This window comes from Mandrillus leucophaeus, unplaced genomic scaffold, assembly GCF_000951045.1.
Source record: "Mandrillus leucophaeus isolate KB7577 unplaced genomic scaffold, Mleu.le_1.0 Scaffold255, whole genome shotgun sequence".
NCBI classification, from domain to species: Eukaryota; Metazoa; Chordata; class Mammalia; order Primates; family Cercopithecidae; genus Mandrillus; species Mandrillus leucophaeus.
This window is the reverse complement of record NW_012102643.1, coordinates 1383563-1405734: the sequence shown is the minus strand read 5'-3', so window position 1 is coordinate 1405734 and position 22172 is coordinate 1383563. Positions and strand designations below refer to the sequence as shown.

Here is a 22172-nt window from a genome sequence, read left to right as displayed (position 1 = left end):
CCCTTCCTTCCTTCCTTCCTTCTTTCCTTTTTGACAAAGTCCGGCTTTATCATCCAGTCTAGAGTGCAGTCTTGCAGTCTTGGCTTACTGCAACCTCCGCTCCTTCCTTCCTTCCTTCCTTCCTTCCTTCCTTCCTTCCTTCCTTCCTTCCTTCCTTCCTTCCTTTTTGACAAAGTCCGGCTCTATCATCCAGTCTAGAGTGCAGTCTTGCAGTCTTGGCTTACTGCAACCTCCGCCTCCCAGGCTCAAGCTATCCTCCTACCTCAGCCTCCTGAGGAGCTGGAATTATAGGCCCCCGCCACTACACTTGGCTAATGTTTGTATTTTTTGGTAGAGATGCGGTTTCACCATGTTACCCAGGCTGGTCTTGAACTCATGAACTCAAGCGATCCTCTTGCCTTAGCCTCCCAAAGTATTGGGATTATAGGCATGAGCCACCATGCCCAGCCTAAGCCATCTTAATTTGAGGACCAGGCCTTACTCTGCTTCCTGTCCATGGCCACTTCCAGGCCCTGGACCTTTCAGATGTTCATGAGCCAAGATCCTTTCTCTCTGGATTTCCTATGTCCTCACAGTTCATTTGTTTTTTCATTCATTCACTCAATCATTCATTTGTTTAACAAATGTTGATTGAGTGCTGAGTAACTGTCCTTGGCATCAGGGAGACAGCTGAGAAGAAACAAACCACTCCTGTTCCCTTGAGGCTGACTTTCAGGTGAGGGAGACCAAAAAATATGTAAACTATATAGTTATTTTGGATGATGAGAAGTGCCACGCAGAAAAAACAAGTGCAGAAGGGGATACAAAGTGCTAGATGCTACGGGGAGGTTGAATTTTATGTAGAGGGCCAGCGACAGCCTCACCAAGAAAGGGATGTTTCAGCAAAGATCAGAAGGGAGGAGGGAAGGAACCGTTGGCGTGTAGGGAAAGGACTTCCCAGGCAGAGAGGTTGGTGGGTACCAAGCTTTGAGTTGGGACGTGCTTGGAGTGAGAGTAACAGCAAGAAACCAGTGTGGCTGGAGCCCAGTGAGAGGGGGCGGATCCTGCAGAGCCTTCAAGGCCACAGTGAGGACACTGGCTTTTCTTAGAGTGAAATAGGAGCCTTGGAGGGCTCTGAGTGGAAGAGTGATGAGGCCTGACTTAGGTTTTCCCAGGATCCTTCTGGCTGCTGTGTAGAATTAGTTTAGGTTCAGAAGTATCTGACACAATCCCAGAAATGCCATGAGGTGAAATAGCCCTGGTCCCCTATCCAGTCATTTGTTCATTCAGCAGAAACTTCATTGAGTTCCTCTTGGGTGTCAGGGCAGGGCTGGGGCCCCGGAAGCTCAGGACGAGTCAGTCTCTATCCCTGCCCTCCTTAGTTGAATATGGAAGACTCACAAAGGAACTTGCAGTGTGACCAAGCAAAGGGAGTGCAGTGGAGAGTTGAGGAAGATGCATGGGAATTGCTCAGGGACTTCCTCAAACTTCTCCAATGAAAGTCGCTAAGCAGACGTTACTGTCTGCTGATATGAAAGGTACTTGGGTACTGAGATTAAAAAAAAAACAACAGGACAACTTTCAGAAAATTGAGAAATTGGTGATGAGTATTTATGGGTCACTGAAGTCTGTGGCTTCAGGTACAGTTGGATCTAGGGGCTCATACCGTGTTGTCAGGAATCCTTCATGGGGAAGATGGCCCCCAGTGGCTCCAGGCAGGTAAACCACTAGCTTGGCACCCCCGGTGAGCAAACACGCTTGGGCCGACTCTCACTGGCCCAGGTTCCCCCACGTGGTATTCACCTCTGCCTAGGGCCCAGGAATCTGCTGATTGGTTGGATCTGGATCATGGACACCACCCTGGGGCTGGGCACTGAGGGTGGAGGTGGGGGCGGTCATCTCCACCCAAACCAGGAGACTGGGAGACAAGGAAAAGGGGTGGCTCCCTGCAACGGAAGATGAGTGGATGCCAAATAACAGATGTGTGTTCCTGGAGGCTCCTTGGGGAGGTGGCACAGGACCTGGGACTGAAGAGGGAGAGTAGAGGAACAAACAGACCCTTTCCTTGGGGAACAAGGACAGTGCACGTAGGAGGCCCAGCACGTGCGGAGGTGGAGCAGCATGAAAGCGTACAGTATGTGCTGGAAACAAACGTGTTGGCAAGGTGTGTGTGGGGGGGCTGTGGCGACAGGGTCTGGGAGGAGGCGAAGTGGCCGAGGAGTTAGGCCAGCCCATGAAGGACCTTTGCTGTCGTGCTAAGGTGGTGGGACTGACTCAGGTGATGGGAACCATGGAAAGGGAATGTTCTTCCTTGTCTTCCTGATGGCCCCGACTCCTTTGAGGTGCTCCTTTATATCTACAGTCGCATGCCACAGTATCATTTCACCACGCTTTATCCCTTGGGGTTTTTCTGAGCGCTCTCTCCCCTCCACCTCTGCCCCCTGCACCCCAGTTGCCTCCCACCCCACCTATCTCTGATTGACTCTTCTTGCTGGAAGGTCAGTGCAGCAGAGCTCTTAAGGACATGGGTTTGGGAGGCAGGCAGGTCAGCATTTCCATCCTGATCCTGTTGCTTCCTAGCTGTGAGAACACTGTGAGCCTTAACCTCCACATCTGTGGATGGAATAATGGCAGCAGTCTCACCTAGGGTTGTTATGAGGATGAATTGAGGGAAGGAACATAAAGTCTTTGCACAGAGGAGGTCTCCAAACATGATACCTGTTATTATTACTATTTTATTTCACATGTTGTTCGTTTTTATTGTCCATTAGTTTTATTGTCCATTACAACTGAACCTGCACTGATGTGTTTTCCAGTGGAACCTGTGGGTGGAAGCTGTGAACCCTTTGGCTGGGTTCCCTTTTGCTGCAAGAGGAACCCAGGAAATGGCAAACAAATCCTGGGCTTTCACCTCGATTGCTTCACATGGCCTGGAAAGACCTTCCTTTCTGAGAGAAAACCTCAGGAATGAGGGAGGAGGGGCAAAGGGGGTGAAGACAGAGCAGGATCTGAGCAACATCTTCCAGGATGTTTACTAGTGGTGAGGAACAGGAAGGACAGGCCAGCCAGGGAATGGCAAGGGTTTGTTTCCTTGGAGGGTAGGAGTGGCAGGGGAGAGGGATGAGCAGAAGTGGAGGTGGGGAATGATTCCTTCACCCATGGAACTCCTCCCTCTGCACAAAAATTGCCCAACAAAGCTAAGAAGGGACCGAACCAAGAGAACAGAGTGAAATCACATTGCACCAAGGTTTTATAATGGAGCAGTCAAGAGTAGGGACTGTGGACCCAGACAGCCTGGCTTTCATTCTAGCCACAGCCGCTTACAGCGTTTTTCGTTTTTTAATTTTAGAGTCAGGGTCTCCTTCTGTCACCCAGGTTGCAGTGTAGTGTCACGATCATAGCTCACTGTAACCTCAAACTCCTGGGCTCAAGCGATCCTCACACCTCAACCGCTGGAGTAACTGGGACTGCAGGCACCCACCACCATGCCTGGCTAATTTTTAAATTTTTTGTAGAGACAGGATCTTGCTAGGTTGTCCAGGTTACACTTACTACTTTTGACCTTAGGTGAGTTGCTTCACCCCTCTGATGATCACTTTATTCATTTGTAAATAATACAAGAGCCTACCTCATAATGTTGGGGTGAGAACTTTTTTTTTTTTTTTTTTGAGACAGGGTCTTGCTCTGTTGTCCAGGCTGGAGTGCAGTGGCACGATCTCGGCTCACTGCAACCTCCACCTTCCCGGATTCAAGCGATTCTCCCACCTCAGCCTCCCGAGTTACAGGTGCGGTGTGTGCCATACAACCAGCTAATTTTTGTATTTTTAGTTGAGATGGGGTCTCACCGTGTTGGCCAGGCTGGTCTTGAACTCCTGGCCTCAAGTGATCCGCCTGCCTCAGCCTCCCAAAGTGTTGGGATTATAGGCGTGAGCCACTGCACCTGGCCGTAAATGTGTTTTTAAACTCAAAGCAATGTCTGGTCCAGAGAAACTCTCCATACATCTGGCTATAATATTGCAGATGTTCTTGTCAGTTCCAGGGTGGGAGTGCATAACACAGATACTGCTGGATTATTCTAGATGCTTCCAGAAATATATAAATTTAAGTGTGTGAATTAAAAATTAAGAGTAATCTGTACAATTGTGCTGCCAATAGGGTAGTCACCATCCATATGTGGTTATTTTTATATGTACATTAATTGAAATAAAATAAAATAAAATAAAAAATTCAGGCTGGGCATAGTGGCTCATAGCTGTAAGTAATCTCAGCATTTTGGGAGGCTGAGGTGGGCAGATCACCTGAGGTCAGGAGTTCGAGACCAGCCTGGCCAACATGGTGAAACCCCGTATCTACTAAAAATATAAAAATTAGCTGGGCATAGTGGTACATGCCTGTAGTCCTAGCTACTTGGGAGGCTGAGGCAGGAGAATTGCTTTAACCCAGGAGGCAGAGGTTACAGTGAGCCAAGATTACACCACTGTGCTCCAGCCTGGGCAACAGAGTAAGACTGTCTAAAACAAAAAAAAAAGAAAAAGAAAAGAAATTAGTTTCTACATCCCATTAGCCACATTTCAAGGGCTCATTTTCCACATGTGGTTGGTTAGTGACTATCATATTGCACAGCATAGGTATAGAAATTTCTGTCATTGCAGAAAATGCTGTCAGGTAGTGCTGCTCTAAGAAGAAAGGAAAACATAGAAAGTGTAACACTCAAATCAGTGGGGGAAAAAATGGAAAAAAAAAACACCCCATAAATGATCCATCAAAAGCAGAAATAGGGATAAGAAGAAATATCCTGATAGCACAGTAAATAGAAGACGAAAAAGTAAATGGCAGAAGCAATTTCAGTTGTATCAGTCATTGCAATAAATGTGAATCAGTTCACCTTTTATTTATTTATTTATTTGTCTATCTTTATTTATTTATTTTTGAGATGGAGTCTTGCTCTGTCGCCCAGGCTGGAGTGCAGTGGTGCAATCTCAGTTCACTACAACCTCCGCCTCCCAGGTTCAATTGATTCTCCCACCTCAGCCTCCTTGATAGCTGGGATTACAGGCACCCACCACCATGCCTGACTAATTTTTGTATTTTTAGTAGAGATGCGTTTTGCCATGTTGGCCAGGCTGTTCTCAAACTCCTGACCACAGGTGATCCACCTGCCTTGGCCTTCCAAAGTGCTGGGATTATAGGCATGAGCCACCACACGCGGCCGAGTTCACCTTTTAAAAGAAGAAACTCAGATTGTACCTGAAATCATCCAGCTCTATACTGCTTTCACAAGGGACACATGATAAATGGTTACAGATCTAACCTGTTGGGTTAAAGTGGGGACACAGCCAAACCATATCAGAAGGGGAGCAGGAGATGACACCAAGTTTGTGTTTTCTTAATCAAGTCTGGCATTGGGCAGGACTGTTACAGGTGGTAACAGCAATCATGGTACTTCTCCTCAAGCACACTTCCTGGGCCTCCTTTCTCTACTGAACTCTTCCAAGAGCCAGTTTTTACAGGTGAGGAAACCGGAGTTCAAAGAAGAAGCAGCTTGCTCAGGGTGGCACAGAGCAAGTGGCAGTGCTGAGACTGGAACTCAGGCCTTTTCAGTCCTAGTCCTCATTGCTTTCCACTGTGCTAAGTTGTCAACACAGCAGATCATATAAAAACTTACAGGAACAGCATCCATTGTTTCATTTTATCTTCCCACCAGCTCTGAAAGCAAACAAGGTGGATATTATTGTCCCCATTATACACATGAGCAAACTGAGACTGAGAGATCAGAAGTACGTCCGTTCAAGTGCAGCTGAGAGGGGCACAGAGTGAGATGAGGTATGTTCAGACACACAAGAGAGAAGCTTCAGAATGTCTTTAATAACCAGAACTCTCGGATAACTGGAATCATGAGGACTAGAAGGGGAAAAGAAGCAAATGGCAAGAAAACAAATCTACCAAAAACAAAACAAAACAAGACAAAAAGCCTCTCACATTCTCACATTCAGCCAAGGATTTTCTACCTTCTTCATTAGTTTGTTCATTCATAAAACGGGAACATTGAAACACTCATTTCTTTGGATTTAGGAAGAATTTTTCAGAATTATTATTTTTGAGCTCTTCCTCTATTACCCTTTTCATTTTTCATCTTTAGCCAATGGTCCATTTGGATATAAATTAAACTAATCTAGGACTAAAAACCTCACATTGTAAGATATGGAAGTCAGAATTATTGTGCAGTTTGGTGTTTCCTAAGTAATGAAGTAGTTGGGTCATGGCGTGCTTTCCTGATTCCCACAAACTGACCCTTGAGATCGCTCATCATGTACTCAGGAATCTTTATTCCATCTTAAAGGAGAAAAATGTTTGAATGGATGCTTTATTTATTGGTATTTTTAACACATAGATGTTGCAACATCTTTCATTAATTTGTCAGGAGCCCTTTGGAAGAGACTGATCTAGTAACATTTTATAGATGGGAAAAGAAAGACTCATTCAAGTTATCTATTGCTGTTTAACAAACACTCCAAGACTTAGTGTCTTCTAATAAAAATCATGTTATTATATCTACTAGTTACCTGGGTTGAATGGGTTCAGCTGGATGGTTCTTCTGCAGCTGTGGTTGGAATCATCTGGAGGCCCCTGTCTGTTGCCTAAGGGTCTCTCCACATGGTTTCTCCATGTGACAGTGTAGCCAGATTTCTTACATAGTGGTTCGGGGCTCCCCAAAAAACATAAAACGTGGAAATTGTTCAAGATTTAGACCCAGGACTGAACAGTGTCACTGTAGCTGTATTCTGGTGGTTAAAACTAGTCACAGAGCTACTCAAATTCAGTGTGAGAGGGAACCACATAAAGGCATAACGCCAGGAGGCGTGACTCATCGGGAGCCATCTTTAGAGACCAGCTCCCACAGCCCAGAAAGGGTAAGTGACTGGCCTGGTGTCACACAGCAAGTTAGTTGCCAAAACAGAAAAGAACCTTGTTTTGCAAATATCTAAAGTATTGTCCTGTCTTCACTACTATATATATGTAAAAATGACTTGGGAGCCCTACAAATCCCTCAATTAGGAAAAAAAAGAGAGAGAGAGAGAGATTGCAGGTTTTTCCATGTGTCTGGAAATTCTGTTGCTCAGTATACTAATTGAGAGCTTTTAAATTATAATTTGTAGAAACCAGACTAAAAGAACAAAGAATGTTTGTTGGCTCATGTAACAAGAGCCCAACGGATTGAGTAAGCTTCAGGCACTGCTAGATCCATGGGTTCATGCAATAATATTGGGATCTATTTCTTGCTATCTTTTGGCTCTGTTCTCATCTGTGTTGGTTTCATTTTCATAAAGGCCTTCTGCATATCATGACCAATGACTATTTTGTTTCTGTAGCTTGAAATTCTCAAAAAATGTAGTTCTTTTTTCCTGTCTATGCATAGCAATTCCCTGAGACCCACTTGCTCATCCCTACGTGTGTATGGAGAGTACTTGTGACTGGTAACCCCATCAGTGGGGGAAGGGGCTCCTTCTCAAAGGAAAATATTCCAGGCAGACAGAAGAGGTAACAAATGTTTACTATACCCAGAGCCTTGTATTCCTTGAAGATTTGTTTCCATATGGAAGCAGTTGAAAACTGGTACCTGTGGTTTAAACTCTGAATGTGTTTTGTCTGACTCAAAGAATATTTTAATATGTTCTTGGAACAGCATTTAAAAATCAGAAAATAGTTTATAAAAATCTGGATTTATGGTTTCTCTTTAAAAAAAAAAAAAACAAATCTGGCAGTTCTTGACCTTCCTGTTTTCCAATTTCCTTATCTGTTACATGGAGATATTAATAATACCTAACTCGTAAGGTTGCTGTTCCTTGGTGGGCAGGTCTATGCAAATCTATCTCTGAAGGCTGAGGAAGCTGAGAGGCCAAAAAAGGAGGCCGACAAATCCAGTCTTGCAGAAGGAAATTTCACAGGGACGTACAAACAGGAGCCGTATCTCAGGTAGCCACAAGACCGTGGATTCTCATACCTGCCCTCCAGAAAGTATTCTTAATATATCAAGCTTTTAGCATAAAACATGTGCAGCTGATCACGTCTTCACACTTTCTTGCCAAGGCTTGTGACCACTGGAGAGGCTGGATAAGCATCTTTATGAAGGGTTATCTATACTACAGGTATTTTAAAAGATCTTACTGTAGAACAACTTGGTATGTGGGGCCCAAATATCCGTCATCATGGTGGTTTCGCTTCAAGATGCCCTCACTCTGGCCATGCAACAGGGTGTTTTCCTACAGTTGTGAGGATTACGTGAAATGATGTGTTTAAAGTGTCTTACATTATGCCTGGCACAAGGGGATCAGTCATGAAATGGCAGTTACCCTTCTCATAATTTGCTAGAGATTATACAATCTGGTGTGTTAACAATACCTGGAGCTGTGTTGTGACTTTAGATGAGGCATGAACTCTCCAGTTTGCCGCAATCCCCACCATTCTTTGTTGTCTTACATGCAGCCCGTGTTCCTCATTGATTTTAACTGGCAGCTCCCTGCTATATAGCATTTCTTCTTAGTTTTCATTAGCACTCTCACCTGGACCCTTGTACTACCCTTCCAACCTGGGGTTACTCTTGCTCTCTGGTTTCACTGCTAGGAATAGAAACTGGAAGTAACATAGTTTCACTAAGTGAGAAATGGTTGGGATTTTCTTCTTAGCACATAAAAATATATGGAGATTGACAATCCATTGTTGATATGGTAGGCTTACTGTCACCAAAGACCCATTCTTCTTCTATATTTCTATCCTACTATGTCGGTGTGTAGCTTGCATCCTCATGGTTACCCCCAACCATGTTCCAAGATGGCTGCTGAAGCTCCAGTCATCACACTTGCATTCCAGGCAAGAGGTAAGGGAGCTAGAAAAAAGGGCAAAAAAGACTCTAGCCAGCTGTCTCCCTCCTCACCCTCTTCTTGGAGAGCTTTTCTCAATGTCCCACCAAAAAAACTCCCTCTTCCGTCTTAGTAGCCACCCATAGCTGTGGGAAAGGTGGGAAATGTAGTCTTTTAGCTGGATAGAGTCCTGATACCAAAGAAAAAGGGGTGAATGGACGTTGATTGGGCCACACTCACCTCATTTAGCATCTCCATACAACAGCAAAAGCAATATTTTAAAAATTAAAAGTAGATGACCTATTTATTTCCTGTTGGGACTCATAAAAATTGAAAAATAAAAGTAGATCACCTCATTCCTGGCTGAAGCCATCAAAGGCTTCCAACCACTGAGAATGACATTCCTCATTGTCCTCTTGACCTGCAAAGTCCCACATGGTCTGGCCCCTGCCTACTTCTCCTGCCTCATTATTTCCCATCACTCTCACTCACTGGGCTTCAGCCTTTGGCCTCCTGGCTGATCACCTCAGTGATTAGAGGTCCTCACTTTAGCCACATCATCTCTACAACTTACTTGTTATGTGACCATGAGAAAGTTTCTTAACTTCTGTGCACTTTGGAGGATGATAGTAATGATAGGTTATAGGGTTGCTGTAACAATTAAATGAGAAAATACATATAAAGCTCTTAAAACAGATTCTGGCATTTAGTAAGGACCATATAAGTACCAACCATTAATATCCATAGTTGTTCAAACACCAAGAACTGTCCTACCTCAGGGCCTCTGTACGTTTTGTTCACTCTGTCTAGAATGTTCTTCTCCCAGATTTTCCTAGGACTTTCGCTCTCACGTCACTCAGATCTCTGCTCAAATTTTTGCTCTTCAGAGAGGCCTTGAAATAGTACTACTCCATCAATCTTTTTTTTTTTTTTTTTTTTGAGATGGAGTCTCACTCTGTCGCCCAGGCTGGAGTGCAGTGGCGGGATCTCAGCTCACTGCAAGCTCCGCCTCCTGGGTTTACGCCATTCTCCTGCCTCAGCCTCCCGAGTAGCTGGGACTACAGGTGCCCGCCACCTCGCCCGGCTAGTTTTTTGTATTTTTTAGTAGAGACGGGGTTTCACCGTGTCAGCCAGGATGGTCTCGATCTCCTGACCTCGTGATCTGCCCGTCTCAGCCTCCCAAAGTGCTGGGATTACAGGCTTGAGCCACTGCACCTGGCCTACTCCATCAATCTTAATTCTCTTTCCCTGCTTCATTTTTTTATGACATCTTCATCACCCAAAATTATATGTTTATTATCTTCCTATTTCTTCTAGTACATTAGATCCTGGACAACACGGCTATATTCCAGCCCTAAGAGCACTTCCTGGCATGTTGTAGATGCCAGATAAATAAATTTGGATGGATGGATGGATGGATGTGTGGATGAGTATATAAAAGGATGAAATACAGAGATGGGTGGATGAATGGATGGTTTTGTAGACAGATAGATAAATAGATCAATACATTGATGGATGGTTGAGTGAATTAAGGGATAGATAAATGGACATACAGATGGATGAATATTTGGATGGATGAAGTAGATGAATGGATGGAGGATGCATAGATGGATGGATGGGTGGTTGAATAGATGGAGTGGATGGAAGAATGGATGGATGGTTGAATGGATGATTGAACAGATGGTATAGGATAGTGGTTGGATGGATGGATGGATGGATGGTTGAATAGATGGAGTAGATGGATGGATGGTTGAATAGATGGAGTGGATGGATGGATGAATAGATGGAGTGGATGGATGGAGTGGATGGATGGATGGATGGATCAGTGGATGGTTGAATGGGTGGTTGAACAGAGGGAGTAAATGGATGGATGGAGGAGGAATGGATGGATGGTTGAATTGATGAAGTGGATGGATGGACAGATGGATGGATGGATGGATGGATGGATGGATGGATGGATGGATGGATGGTTTGAATGGATGGTTGAATAGATGGAGTAGATGGATGGATAGATGGAGGTGTTGACAGATGGAGGGAAGGTTGAATGGACTGATGGTATGACAAGGAACCATTCTAACTCTGTCCCTGTCACTTTTGTTTTTTAGGCCGCCCCCCACCACTACTGCCCTTGTGTGCCTCTGTGTCTTTGCTGGGTGGCCTGACCTTTGGTTATGAACTGGCAGTCATATCAGGTGCCCTGCTGCCACTGCAGCTTGACTTTGGGCTAAGCTGCTTGGAGCAGGAGTTCCTGGTGGGCAGCCTGCTTCTGGGAGCTCTCCTTGCCTCCCTGGTTGGTGGCTTCCTCATTGACTGCTATGGCAGGAAGCAAGCCATCCTCGGGAGCAACTTGGTGCTGCTGGCAGGCAGCCTGACCCTGGGCCTGGCTGGTTCCCTGACCTGGCTGGTCCTGGGCCGCTCTGTGGTTGGCTTCGCCATTTCCCTCTCCTCCATGGCCTGCTGTATCTATGTGTCAGAGCTCGTGGGACCACGGCAGCGGGGAGTGCTGGTGTCCCTCTATGAGGCAGGAATCACCGTGGGCATCCTGCTCTCCTATGCCCTCAACTATGCACTGGCTGGTACCCCCTGGGGATGGAGACATATGTTCGGCTGGGCCACCGCACCTGCTCTCCTGCAGTCCCTCAGCCTCCTCTTCCTCCCTGCTGGTGCAGATGAGACTGCAGCACACAAGGACCTCATCCCACTCCAGGGAGGTGAGGCCCCCAAGCTGGGCTTGGGGAGGCCACGGTACTCCTTTCTGGACCTCTTCAGGGCACGGGATAACATGCGAGGCCGGACCACAGTGGGCCTGGGGCTGGTGCTCTTCCAGCAACTAACAGGGCAGCCCAACGTGCTATGCTATGCCTCCACCATCTTCAGCTCCGTCGGCTTCCATGGGGGATCCTCAGCCATGCTGGCTTCTGTGGGGCTTGGCGCAGTGAAGGTGGCAGCTACTCTGACCGCCATGGGGCTGGTGGACCGTGCAGGCCGCAGGGCTCTGTTGCTAGCTGGCTGTGCCTTCATGGCCCTGTCTGTCAGCGGCATAGGCCTCGTCAGCTTTGCCGTGCCCATGGACTCAGGCCCAAGCTGCCTGGCTGTGCCCAATGCCACTGGGCAGATGGGCCTCCCTGAAGACTCTGGCCTGCTGCGGGACTCCTCTCTACCTCCCATGCCAAGGACCAATGAGGACCAAAGGGAGCCAATCTTGTCCACTGTTAAGAAAACCAAGCCCCATCCCAGATCTGGAGACCCCTCAGCCCCTCCTCAGCCGGCCCTGAGCTCTGCCCTCCCTGGGCCCCCTCTGCCCGCCCAGGGACATGCACTGCTGCGCTGGACGGCGCTCCTCTGCCTGATGGTCTTTGTCAGCGCCTTTTCCTTTGGGTTTGGGCCAGGTAAGTGGAGTTCTCTTGCAGGTGACTCTGGAGCCTCCTACCCCTCCTAAGGGGAAGTTTGGGGACTTCCCACCCTGACTACCTGGCAGGGTGTCAGCAGGGCAGTAGAGGTGGGTTGACCATGAAGCTTCAGGGCCCCTCACTTACTAGCAGTTGCTCCTCCCAGGGCCAGTGCCTAATTTTATGTTTGTAATTTGCATTCCTTAAAAGGCTCCCCAAGTCATTTGAGCTTCAGGTCCCTTAAAGCCTGGATAGCTCACAACTGGAAGGAATTTAATGAATAGGGTGAAAAACCAATCATCCCAGTTCATCCAAGACTGTTCCCATCTCAGCACTGAAAGTCTCATGTCTCAGAAAACCTCTCAGTCTTCAGCAAACTGAGACCCTCCTGGGATTCTTACAGAGGTATGGGGGTGGGAGTTTGGTATCGGGAGCCTGACACTGCAAAATCCCATTGTTGAGAGGCTGCGTGTTTGACCTGATGGCGCCAGGCCTCAGGTCCCACCACAGCCCAGGAGCCCTCCTGCTCTCCCACCCTAGTGACCTGGCTTGTTCTCAGCGAGATCTACCCTGTGGAGATACGAGGAAGAGCCTTCGCCTTCTGCAACAGCTTCAACTGGGCAGCCAATCTCTTCATCAGCCTCTCCTTCCTTGATCTCATTGGTGAGTCCTTCCCAGACAAGTCCATTTTTTTTCTGTGGCCCAAGCTCCCTACTCTAAAGCAGACATTTTTGGATTTTCCTGTGTATTAGCTGCAGAACCATTATTCTGTGCAGAAACATCACCAAGTGTCCAAAACGACATCCAGGACCCTCATACGCACTGTAAAACTCCCCCGGCCAGCTCACGGGTGATAGTCTACACCCAGTACTGGTGAGAGGTCATCTGAGGTCAACCGGCAGGTATAAGAGTAGCAATGTTTATTTGCTCCAAACTGGCTTAAACTGGTTCATGACACCTGTTTTTCTTGGCTTTTCTTTTCTTTTTAATTTTTTTTGAGACAGAGTCTTGCTCTGTCAGCCAGGCTGGAGTGCAGTGGTACAGTCTCAGCTCACTGCAACCTCCACCTCCCAGGTTCAAAGTATTCTCCTGCCTCAGCCTCCCGAGTAGCTGGGACTATAGGCACACGCCACTATGCCCGGCTAATTTTTGTGTTTTTCATAAAGACAGGGTTTCACCAGGTTGGCCAGGCTGGTCTCGAACTCCTGACCTCAAGTGATCCACCCGCCTTGGCCTCCCAAAATGCTAGGATTACAGGCATGAGTCATCATGTCTGGCCTGGAAGTTTTTCTCAATCAAGTTTGGGTGACATCATCTCTTCCTCCCTAGCATTGAAACCCAGTCTGCGGTGTGGTGGGATGGGGTGGAAATTATGTGGGCCCAGAACACCAGGGAATGACTCTGAAATGCTGAGATGCTCATGGCTCCAGACCCTGGTCTTCAGTGGGTATTGCTCATCTGGGCCAGAGTACACAGGCTCCTTCACTGTGGGCCCCAAGGCACAGTTCTTAGGGTTCAGTTATTTTCCTATTCCCTATGGCCAAGAGTTTCCTTCTCAAAGGTGCAGCCACCTTGGGAGGCTGGGGGGCGGTGCTGTGGGAAACCCCAGTGGAAGAACCCCCCACATCATGGCTGTCTTCCACCCCCCGTCTTAGGGAATCCAAGCTTCTCCCTGCAGCCTCAGTCTTCAAGCATTTCCCTTTGTGTGGAGTAAATGAGTAAGAGAGGAGAAAGAAGGAGAGAAACAAGGAAGGGAGGAAGGAAGGGAGGGAGGGAGAAAGGAAGGAAGGAATTTACTGGAATTGTATCATATATCATCCCCATTTCACATATGGGAAAATACATCCTTACCCCATCCAGCCAGGGAGTCAAAATACTAGAACCAGCCCCACTGACTTCCAGACTGTTGCTCCTCCTGCTGGCAATAGGTCCAGCTGGTCATGGGAGGCTGCCTGAAGGAGATATGGATGTGGCTGTCAGAGGTGAGAATGGCTTCCAAAACATAATTTGTCTTCTGCCTTGACAAAGACCCTTCCTCCACAGCCTCTTCTCTGTCTTGGGCTGGATGACATCAAAGGACTCAGGGTCATTCCCATCTTGGCTGCTGGCTCTGAGACCCACTGGAGGCTCTAGGAAGGAGGCCGACCCTGGGACTGAACTGTGACTTTTGTCCTCTCTCCCAAACCAGTCACAGGCCAAACTGACTAAAACTCAATTCTCTGAATGATCGATTCACTGAATGACCGATTCGTGGAATTTCTGGGTGTTTTTTTGTTGTTGTTTTTGTTTGTTGGTTTTTTTGTTTTTTTGTTTTTGTTGTCTTTTTTTATTTTTGAGACAGGGTCTCTCACTCTGTCGCCCTGAGTGCAGGGCAGAGTGCAGTGGCATGATCTCGGCTCACTGCAGCCTTAACCTCCAGGGCTCAGCCTCCCGAGTAGCTGGGGCTACAGGTGTGCGCTGTCACGCCCAGCTAATTTTTTTATTTTTTGTTTTTAGTAGAGACAGAGTTTCACCATGTTGCCCAGGCTGGTCTTGAACTCCTGAGCTTAAGTGATCCTCTCACCTCAGCCTCCCAAAGTGCTGATATTACAGGCGTGAGCCACTGTGCAGAGCCCAATTCATGGAATTTCTAAGGATTTTTTTTTTTTTTTAAACTGAGATTTGCCAAGCTGTGTCTATGCAGCTGTTTGGCAACTCAGCTGGATCCACGATCCTTCAAGCCAGGCTTTTGGAGCCCAAGCACACTCCACGGGATAGTGCTCTAGATGTGGGTGAGGGCTCTTTCCCATAAACACAAGTTGCCGTTGTCTCTGTGCTTGTGGACTTGCATCCTGGCTCATCCCCTCCTTTGAGACAATCAATGAGATTGCCGCTTTAACGTACTTCACTGACAGCTTATTGGTCATTCTGCAAATTGATCATTGGGAACATTTGCTTTGAGTGAACTGACTTTCCATGCCTGACCTAGAACCCGCCAGTTGGCCCAGGCTGCGGGGCCAGAGTGCCTGGCCCCAGGTCTACACACCCGCCCTTTTTCCAGGCACCATCGGCTTGTCCTGGACCTTCCTGCTCTACGGACTGACCGCTGTCCTCGGCCTGGGCTTCATCTATTTTTTTGTTCCTGAAACAAAAGGCCAGTCATTGGCAGAGATAGACCAGCAGTTCCAGAAGAGACGGTAGGAAGCTGACAGGGTGGGTCTGGGGGAAGAGCTGTATCACACCCCAAGCACATGGCTTCAGGATTTTCGTCTTTGTGCTTTCCCTTTGCAAGCGGGCATTCCTCCTGTCTTCCTGGGCACTATGAGTTTTGTCCGGTCACACACAGCTGTTTGCCTTGAGTTGTTCTGTGTCTCCCTACAGTGCCTTTTCATTTGACTTTAAGACCCAGCTCACAGGGATTTAAAAACCATTTGATTATGGAATACAGGAGGCTAGAACAGTGGAATCTTAAAACCATAAACTCTCTTAGAGTCACTGGACCTTGGAGAAGCAAAACATTATAACCATGGCCTTTAAATATTGCATGCAAAACACTTGTGGGCTTCGTGCATTCATTCTGCGGCTATTTATTAAGTCGTTACTATGTGCCAGACAGTGTTCAGAGCCTTAGGAAACTTGCAGAGATTAAGGAAGACAAAGTTCCTGTCCTCAAGGAGCTTCCATTTGATGGGGGAGGGAAGACAACACATGCATAAACAAGAGCATTTTAGTTGGTGATGGGTGATTAGGAGAAAATGAAACAGAGCAAAATATGTTGAGAGGGCCAGGTTGACACAGGGGGAACAAAGAAGAAAGGGGTTGTGGCTGAAGTAGAGTGGGTGGTCAGGGAGGGAAGTCCTCTCAGAGGAGGTGGAATTTAAGTCAGTGAGAAGGAGGCACCCATGTAACGATGGGGGAGGAGCATTAGGCAGAAGGAACAGCAAGTGCAAAGGCCCTGAGGTGGGCATGTCTCTGGCATGTGCAAGGAACAACAAGGAAGCCAGTGTGCCTGGAACAGAGGGAGGGAAGAGTGTGCAGGGTCAAACAGGCTAGATGGGTAGGAGCTAGATCACATCAGGTCTTCGGGTCATTAAGGGGAGTTCAGAATCTTAGCATCATGAGACTGTTCAAATAAGACGAGTGGAATGGGAACTTCGGAAGGAACTTCAAAGTGCTACAATCCTAAGCATCCTTGGCAAATGTCCCCAGTTACCTCTTGTAAGTAGGTGATAGTCACCAGCTCCTGACTGCCCGTTCTGTTTCTGGGAAGTCATACAAAGTTTTAAAAAAACATTTTAATATTGACTAGCATCCCTGCACCAGCTTCTAAGCCCCACCCCAATCTGGCTCCTGATGTAAGAACCCGTAACCCAGTCCTCCCCACTCCAGAATGTCCTCTCCTACTTTTTTGAGTGGCACCTTCTGCAGTTTCGGCAGACCCCTCAGCAACCCAGCTGTATTAGTTAGGAAATCGATTTGGCTGCTTGAAGTCGTCCAAATGTCAGTTGGGGGTCCAGGGCTGGGTGGAAGCTATGTGCCATGAGGTCATGCAGGGTCCCAGGCTCCTTCTGTTTTGTTGCCGTGCCACCTCTTCCGTATCGCCTTTCCTGCATGGCCTAAGGAGGTGCAACCCCACATACCTGCCAGAGGATGGGGGAGGGGGAGGGGTGGGCCTAGTCCCCAAGGTCACTTCCGCCCACATGCCTTTGCATAGAACTTGGCTACACCTATGTGCAGGGGAGGCCAAGAAATGTGGTTTTCAATCTGGGTAGCCATGTGTCCAGCTGAAAATCAAGGATTCTGTTACTAGACAGCTGCCTGGCATCTCTGCCACACTGATTTTCTTGGGAGAAGATTCCAAATCCATCCTCTGAGATAAAAAGCAAAGGAGGCAGAAAGGCAGGTGGGAGCCAGCCTTGGGGTAAGGCAGGATGTGACTGCAGCTGTGGGGTGTCAGGCTGGTCCTGGGGTTACATGGGGGAGCAAGGGTCAGCCCTTGGGGACTGGAGGCTGGGTCTGCTCTGACTCTGGAGAAGACAGGAAGTTAGGGGTTTTCGTGGATTCCAGAGGCAGGTCTGTGTTTTATTATCTCTGTCCCTAGAGTTCAGGGGGCTCTTGATATCAGAGGCCACAGAGAGAGAGAAACTCAACTTTGGGAACACAGGACCAGGGCATGTCCAGGGATTTTGACAACAGGAACTAAAGGGATAGTCTTTTCAGCAGCAACTATTTTCATTCCTGTGTCCTCCATACAAAAGTCATGGCCTCAGGAGAAAGTCTGATTGGCCGAGGCTGGTTTATGTGCCCACCTCCTAACCTCTAACTTAGCCAGGATAGGGTAGAGATCCTTGATTGATAGTCCAGTCAAGCCGCATGCCACAGAGTAGACTAGTTCCCCCAAAATGAGAGGCAGATGCCGGTAGAGCTGTCACCCACTTCTGTAGGGCTGACTTCTTCTGCATCCCTATGCCTCAGATGTGCTTGTTGGAAATGGGGACCTACATCTTACAGATCCAGTTTCTCTACCTGCTTTAGGGACACATTAGTAACACAAGGGGCTCAAATCGTCTTACATCAATCAATGGCAATTGGTTGCCGAAATGTTGTTTATTTTGCTTTCTGTCAAGTTATTTCTGTTCAAAAGAGACCTTTACCATTCCCTCAGGGGATATAATAACAACAACAACAAAAAAAACTTTCAAAAATTCCTGTTTTATCCCAGTTTCTCAGGAATCGATTCATTCAACTTTCAGCAAATATTTTTAAGTGCCGGGCACTGTAGTAGGCTCTGGGGACAGACCCATGACCGAGAGAGACCCTGTCTCTGGACTTAGAAGGAAGTTACATTTTAATGTAGAGGAGAGAGATAGACTACAAAACTCAAAAATGCACGAATAAGATAATTCAGAGTTTTTACATCATGAAGAAAACAAGGCAGGTTAGCCTACCAGAGAGTGAACAGCAGATTTGGGAGATGGATACAGTTTCTTTAGCTAGGGTGCAAATAGCTATGGGTGCATTTGTGTTACAAGTGTATCAGGAATTTTCAACAAGCACGGTGATATTTTTGTGTATTGATTTCACTTACTGCCCTGTTCCCAGGGCCTAGAGCAGTGCCTGGCACTGTCATCTTTAACCACGTCTCTGACTGAATGAATGATGCTCAAGGAAGGCCGCTCTGAGCTGAGACTGGAATTATGAGAAAAAGTCAGTGGGTTCAAGAGCTGAAGAAATGTTCAAGCGGAAGAAACAGTTTCAAGAGCTGGAAGAAATGTTCTAGGTGGAGGGAACAGCAAGAGCAAAGGCCCTGAAGTGGAAACAAGTTAGGGGTTTCGAAGGGGGCCCAAGTGGCCAGGGTGTGATGAGCAAATGGGACTGGAGGGGTTGGTGTCAGGGAGGGCAGCCATGGTGAGAAGATGGGATGTTAGGCTAAGCATGATGATGGCTTTCTTTTGAGCAGGTGTATTAGTCCATTCTCGCATAGATATAAAGAAATACTGGGTAATTTATAAAGAAAAGAGGTGTAATTGGCTTACGGTTCTGCACTCTGTGCAGGAAGAATGATGCTGGTGTCTGCTCAACTTCTGGGGAGGCTTCAGGAAACTTACAATCATGGCGGAAGGTGAAGGGCAGTCAGCACATCTTACATGGCGGCAGCAGGGGGTGGCGGGAGCAGGGGATGGTGCTACACACTTTTAAATGACCAGATTTCATGAGAACTGACTTACCATCTCAAGGACACTACCGAAAGGGATGATGTTAAACCATTCATGATAAACTGCCCCCTGATCCAATCACCTCCCATCACGCCCCACCTCCAACACTGAGAATTACAATTGAACATGAGATTTTAGTGGGGACACAGATCCAAACCATATCAGTGGGGAGTGACAGATTTTTGCGTTTAGAAAGGTCACTGTGGATGTAATGGTGACAAGGGGTTATAGGAGGCCAGGGAAGACCCTGGGAGACCAGGGAGGAGCTGCTGGGGGTCCAGGTGAGAGAAGGTGGACATTTGTAGTAAGGCAGGAAGCAGGAAGGGTCATTGTAGGAGTGAAGGTGGGATTGGGGGTGGGAACTCCAGTGGAAGGTCCACCCCCCAGGGACGGCCCCAGTCCTTGCCACCCCGTGATCCCACACATTCTCTGTTTGACAGGTTTGCCCTGAGCTTTGGCCACAGGCAGAACTCCACTGGCATCCAGTACAGCCGCATTGAGGTCTCTGCAGCCTCCTGAGGAATCCGTCTGCCTGGAAATTCTGGGACCATGGCTTTGGCAGACCGTCTCCAGCATCCTGCTTCCTAGGCCCCAGGGCACAAGTTCCAGCTGGTCATTTGGGAGTGGCCCCCGCCCCCAAAGGTGGTCTGTTTTTGCTGGGGTAAAAAGGATGAAAGTCTGAGAATGCCCAACTCTGAGGGTTTCTGAGGATCTAGCTTCATGCCTCAGTTTCCCCATTGACTTGCACATCTCTGCAGTATTTATAAGAAGAATATTCTATGAAGTCTTTGTTACACCATGGACTTTCTCAAAGAATCTCAAGGGTACCAATCCTCTCCCGATATCACCCCTAAATCCAAATGAGGATATCATCTTCTCTAACCTCTTTTTTCAACTGGCATTTTGGGGAGGGGTAAATCTCTTTTTTTACTCTTATTTTTTTTGAGGCAGAGTCTCACCCTGTCACCCAGGCTGACATGATCTCAGTTCACTGCAACCTCCACCTCCTGGGTTCAAGCAATTCTTGTGCCTCAGCCTCCCAAGCAGGTGGGACTACAGGCACATGCCACCACGCCCAGCTAATTTTTTTATTTTTAGTAGAGATGGGGTTTCGCCATGTTGGCCAGGCTGGTCTCAAACTCCTGAGCTCAAGTGATCCTCCCGCCTTGGCCTCCCAAAGTGCTCGGATTATAGGCCTTTTGACTCTTTTATCTGAGTTTTATTCGACCCCTCTAATTCTCTTACCCAGAATATTTATCCTTTGCCAGCAACTCTGACTAGTTGATAGGAGGCTTCAGCTCTAGTCCTTGGTCTGCTGGTGTCACTGCTGTATGAATGACCATGGGCCTCAGTTTCCCCACTTGTATAATGGGAAGCCTGGACAAGGTCATTCTTAAGATTTCTACTGACTCCAGTGAGCTGGAATTCTAAATGCTGGTCCAGGAGCTGTCTCCAGGATGGCACAGGATGGCTTTGCAGAAAGGAGATAGGTTTGGAGGCCAACAAACCTGCTTGTCAATATTGCCTTTGCCTCTTGGCAGCATTTGAACCTGGGTAAAAAACAACTCCCTGAACCCTCAGTTTTCTCATCTGCAGAATGGGGATAATTATGTCTCAGGGGGTGTATTTAGACCCTGTTTCCCTTCAGGAGGGTCCCCAGCTGGTCCAGGAACTGGGAAATTTCTACTCATCCTCCGTTACCCAGGTCCCTCCTCTGGACCCAGTAAAGGGTCAGGGTGAATCAGACAGGGGACTGAGCAAGTAGCTAAGATTGGAGATCACTTAAGGAAGGGACTGACAAGAAGCTCCCAGATGCTGGGGAGAATGAAGAGCTAAGATAGGTCCTAGGTGCTGGATGCTTTGTCATTCATGCCTGCACACATGGAAGCTGGCAGAGCCCCCAAGGACTCTGGTCCCTCGAGTTCTGTCTTCTGCATTCTAGATGCTTCCGGTGGTGTGCTGGAGCTGGCTTTGCCGGCTTGTGAGAGCTGATTGCTACACTTTCAGGATTTTTGCAAGTGTAAACACAGCCATTATAAAAAATTAAATGACTTAAATGTATAATTCAGTACATTATATGAAAACAAATAATTATACTCAAAACTCATTACCTAATTTTACTACATGTTACTTTTATCTGTGCTCTCGAGGCTATTTATATATAGTAACTCTTACAGAGAGACCTAGGGGAGATACCGCACATTTCTTCCTGATTCTCCACTCAATGACGTCACGTTAGTTTGTCTTTGGTTGGTTAACTGGCTGCGGGGAGTATTTTTGTGTCACAAAGATTAGAGAGGACTATACATCAGGGCTTGATTTATTGTTTTGTTGGTTTTCTAGACTTCAGAACATGCTGGATTAAATGTCAGTAATGCACATTAAACTTTAAAGTATGTCTTGTTTATAGCCAATACAGTGTGAATAGCACCAAAATATGAAGAAACTGTTCTTCCAATAGTCAGACACTATTATCCATTTCAGCTGACAGCTTCTCGAATCATTGAAGAAACTGGAGTTCTGACATTCATCTTCATTGTTTTACTTTTGTCTTCCTCACTAGTGTAAACAAAAATTTCAAGCAGCATTCATGCCAAACTTCTACCCATTCTTCAGCGTCTCGCTGTAGAGTAATCAGTGATTTTTATTCGTAGTCTAACTTGGTCAAATCATGGCTAAATCGCTGTGATAGTTGGCTTTGGATACAAGAGCTTGGCAAAAAAAATTAGCAAAAGATTCTATAAGGATTAATTGGCTATATGGAGTTCAGGGTAAAGAGTGTTTACAATAAAGAATATTTACAATAAAGAGTTTATTATTTGTAAATTGTGTGCAACAAACATATCCTTTATCTCTGTAAAATTTATACACAAAAAAATTAACAAAAGATTCTGGAAGAATTAATTGGCTGTATGGAATTTAGGATAGAGTATTTACAATAAAGAGTATTTACAATAAAGAGTTTATTATTATTTGTAAATTGTGTGCAACAAACATATCTTTATCTTAGTAATATTTACGCACACACACATACACACACATTTCTTCCCTGGAGAGCTGTTGTTAAACATTTACCAGCACACTAGTGCTTAGAGCTGTGCTTGTGGCCCCTTCAGATCTCTTCTCTCTCTAAGGACCCATAAACCTCACTCAATTCTCCTTTCCTCTCCTATCAGCCTGGAAGAATGCGCTCCTAGTCCCAGGGTGAATTCTCACCTTTCTTGCTCCAGGTTATAAACTTGGGGTTCAGG

The 22172-nt window shown here is 46.8% G+C and overlaps 1 protein-coding gene across 1 annotated transcript; it reads left to right on the top strand.

Moving 5' to 3' along the window:
• Positions 1 to 1957: 1957 nt before the first annotated feature.
• On the top strand, positions 1958 to 21901 carry SLC2A10 (solute carrier family 2 (facilitated glucose transporter), member 10). The gene is made up of 5 exons (XM_011983750.1): positions 1958 to 2113; positions 10943 to 12226; positions 12767 to 12889; positions 15267 to 15402; positions 19362 to 21901. Exons 1-5 carry the CDS (start codon positions 2101 to 2103, stop codon positions 19438 to 19440), a joined length of 1635 nt encoding a protein of 544 aa, XP_011839140.1. The 5' UTR covers positions 1958 to 2100; the 3' UTR covers positions 19441 to 21901.
• Positions 21902 to 22172: the final 271 nt, after the last annotated feature.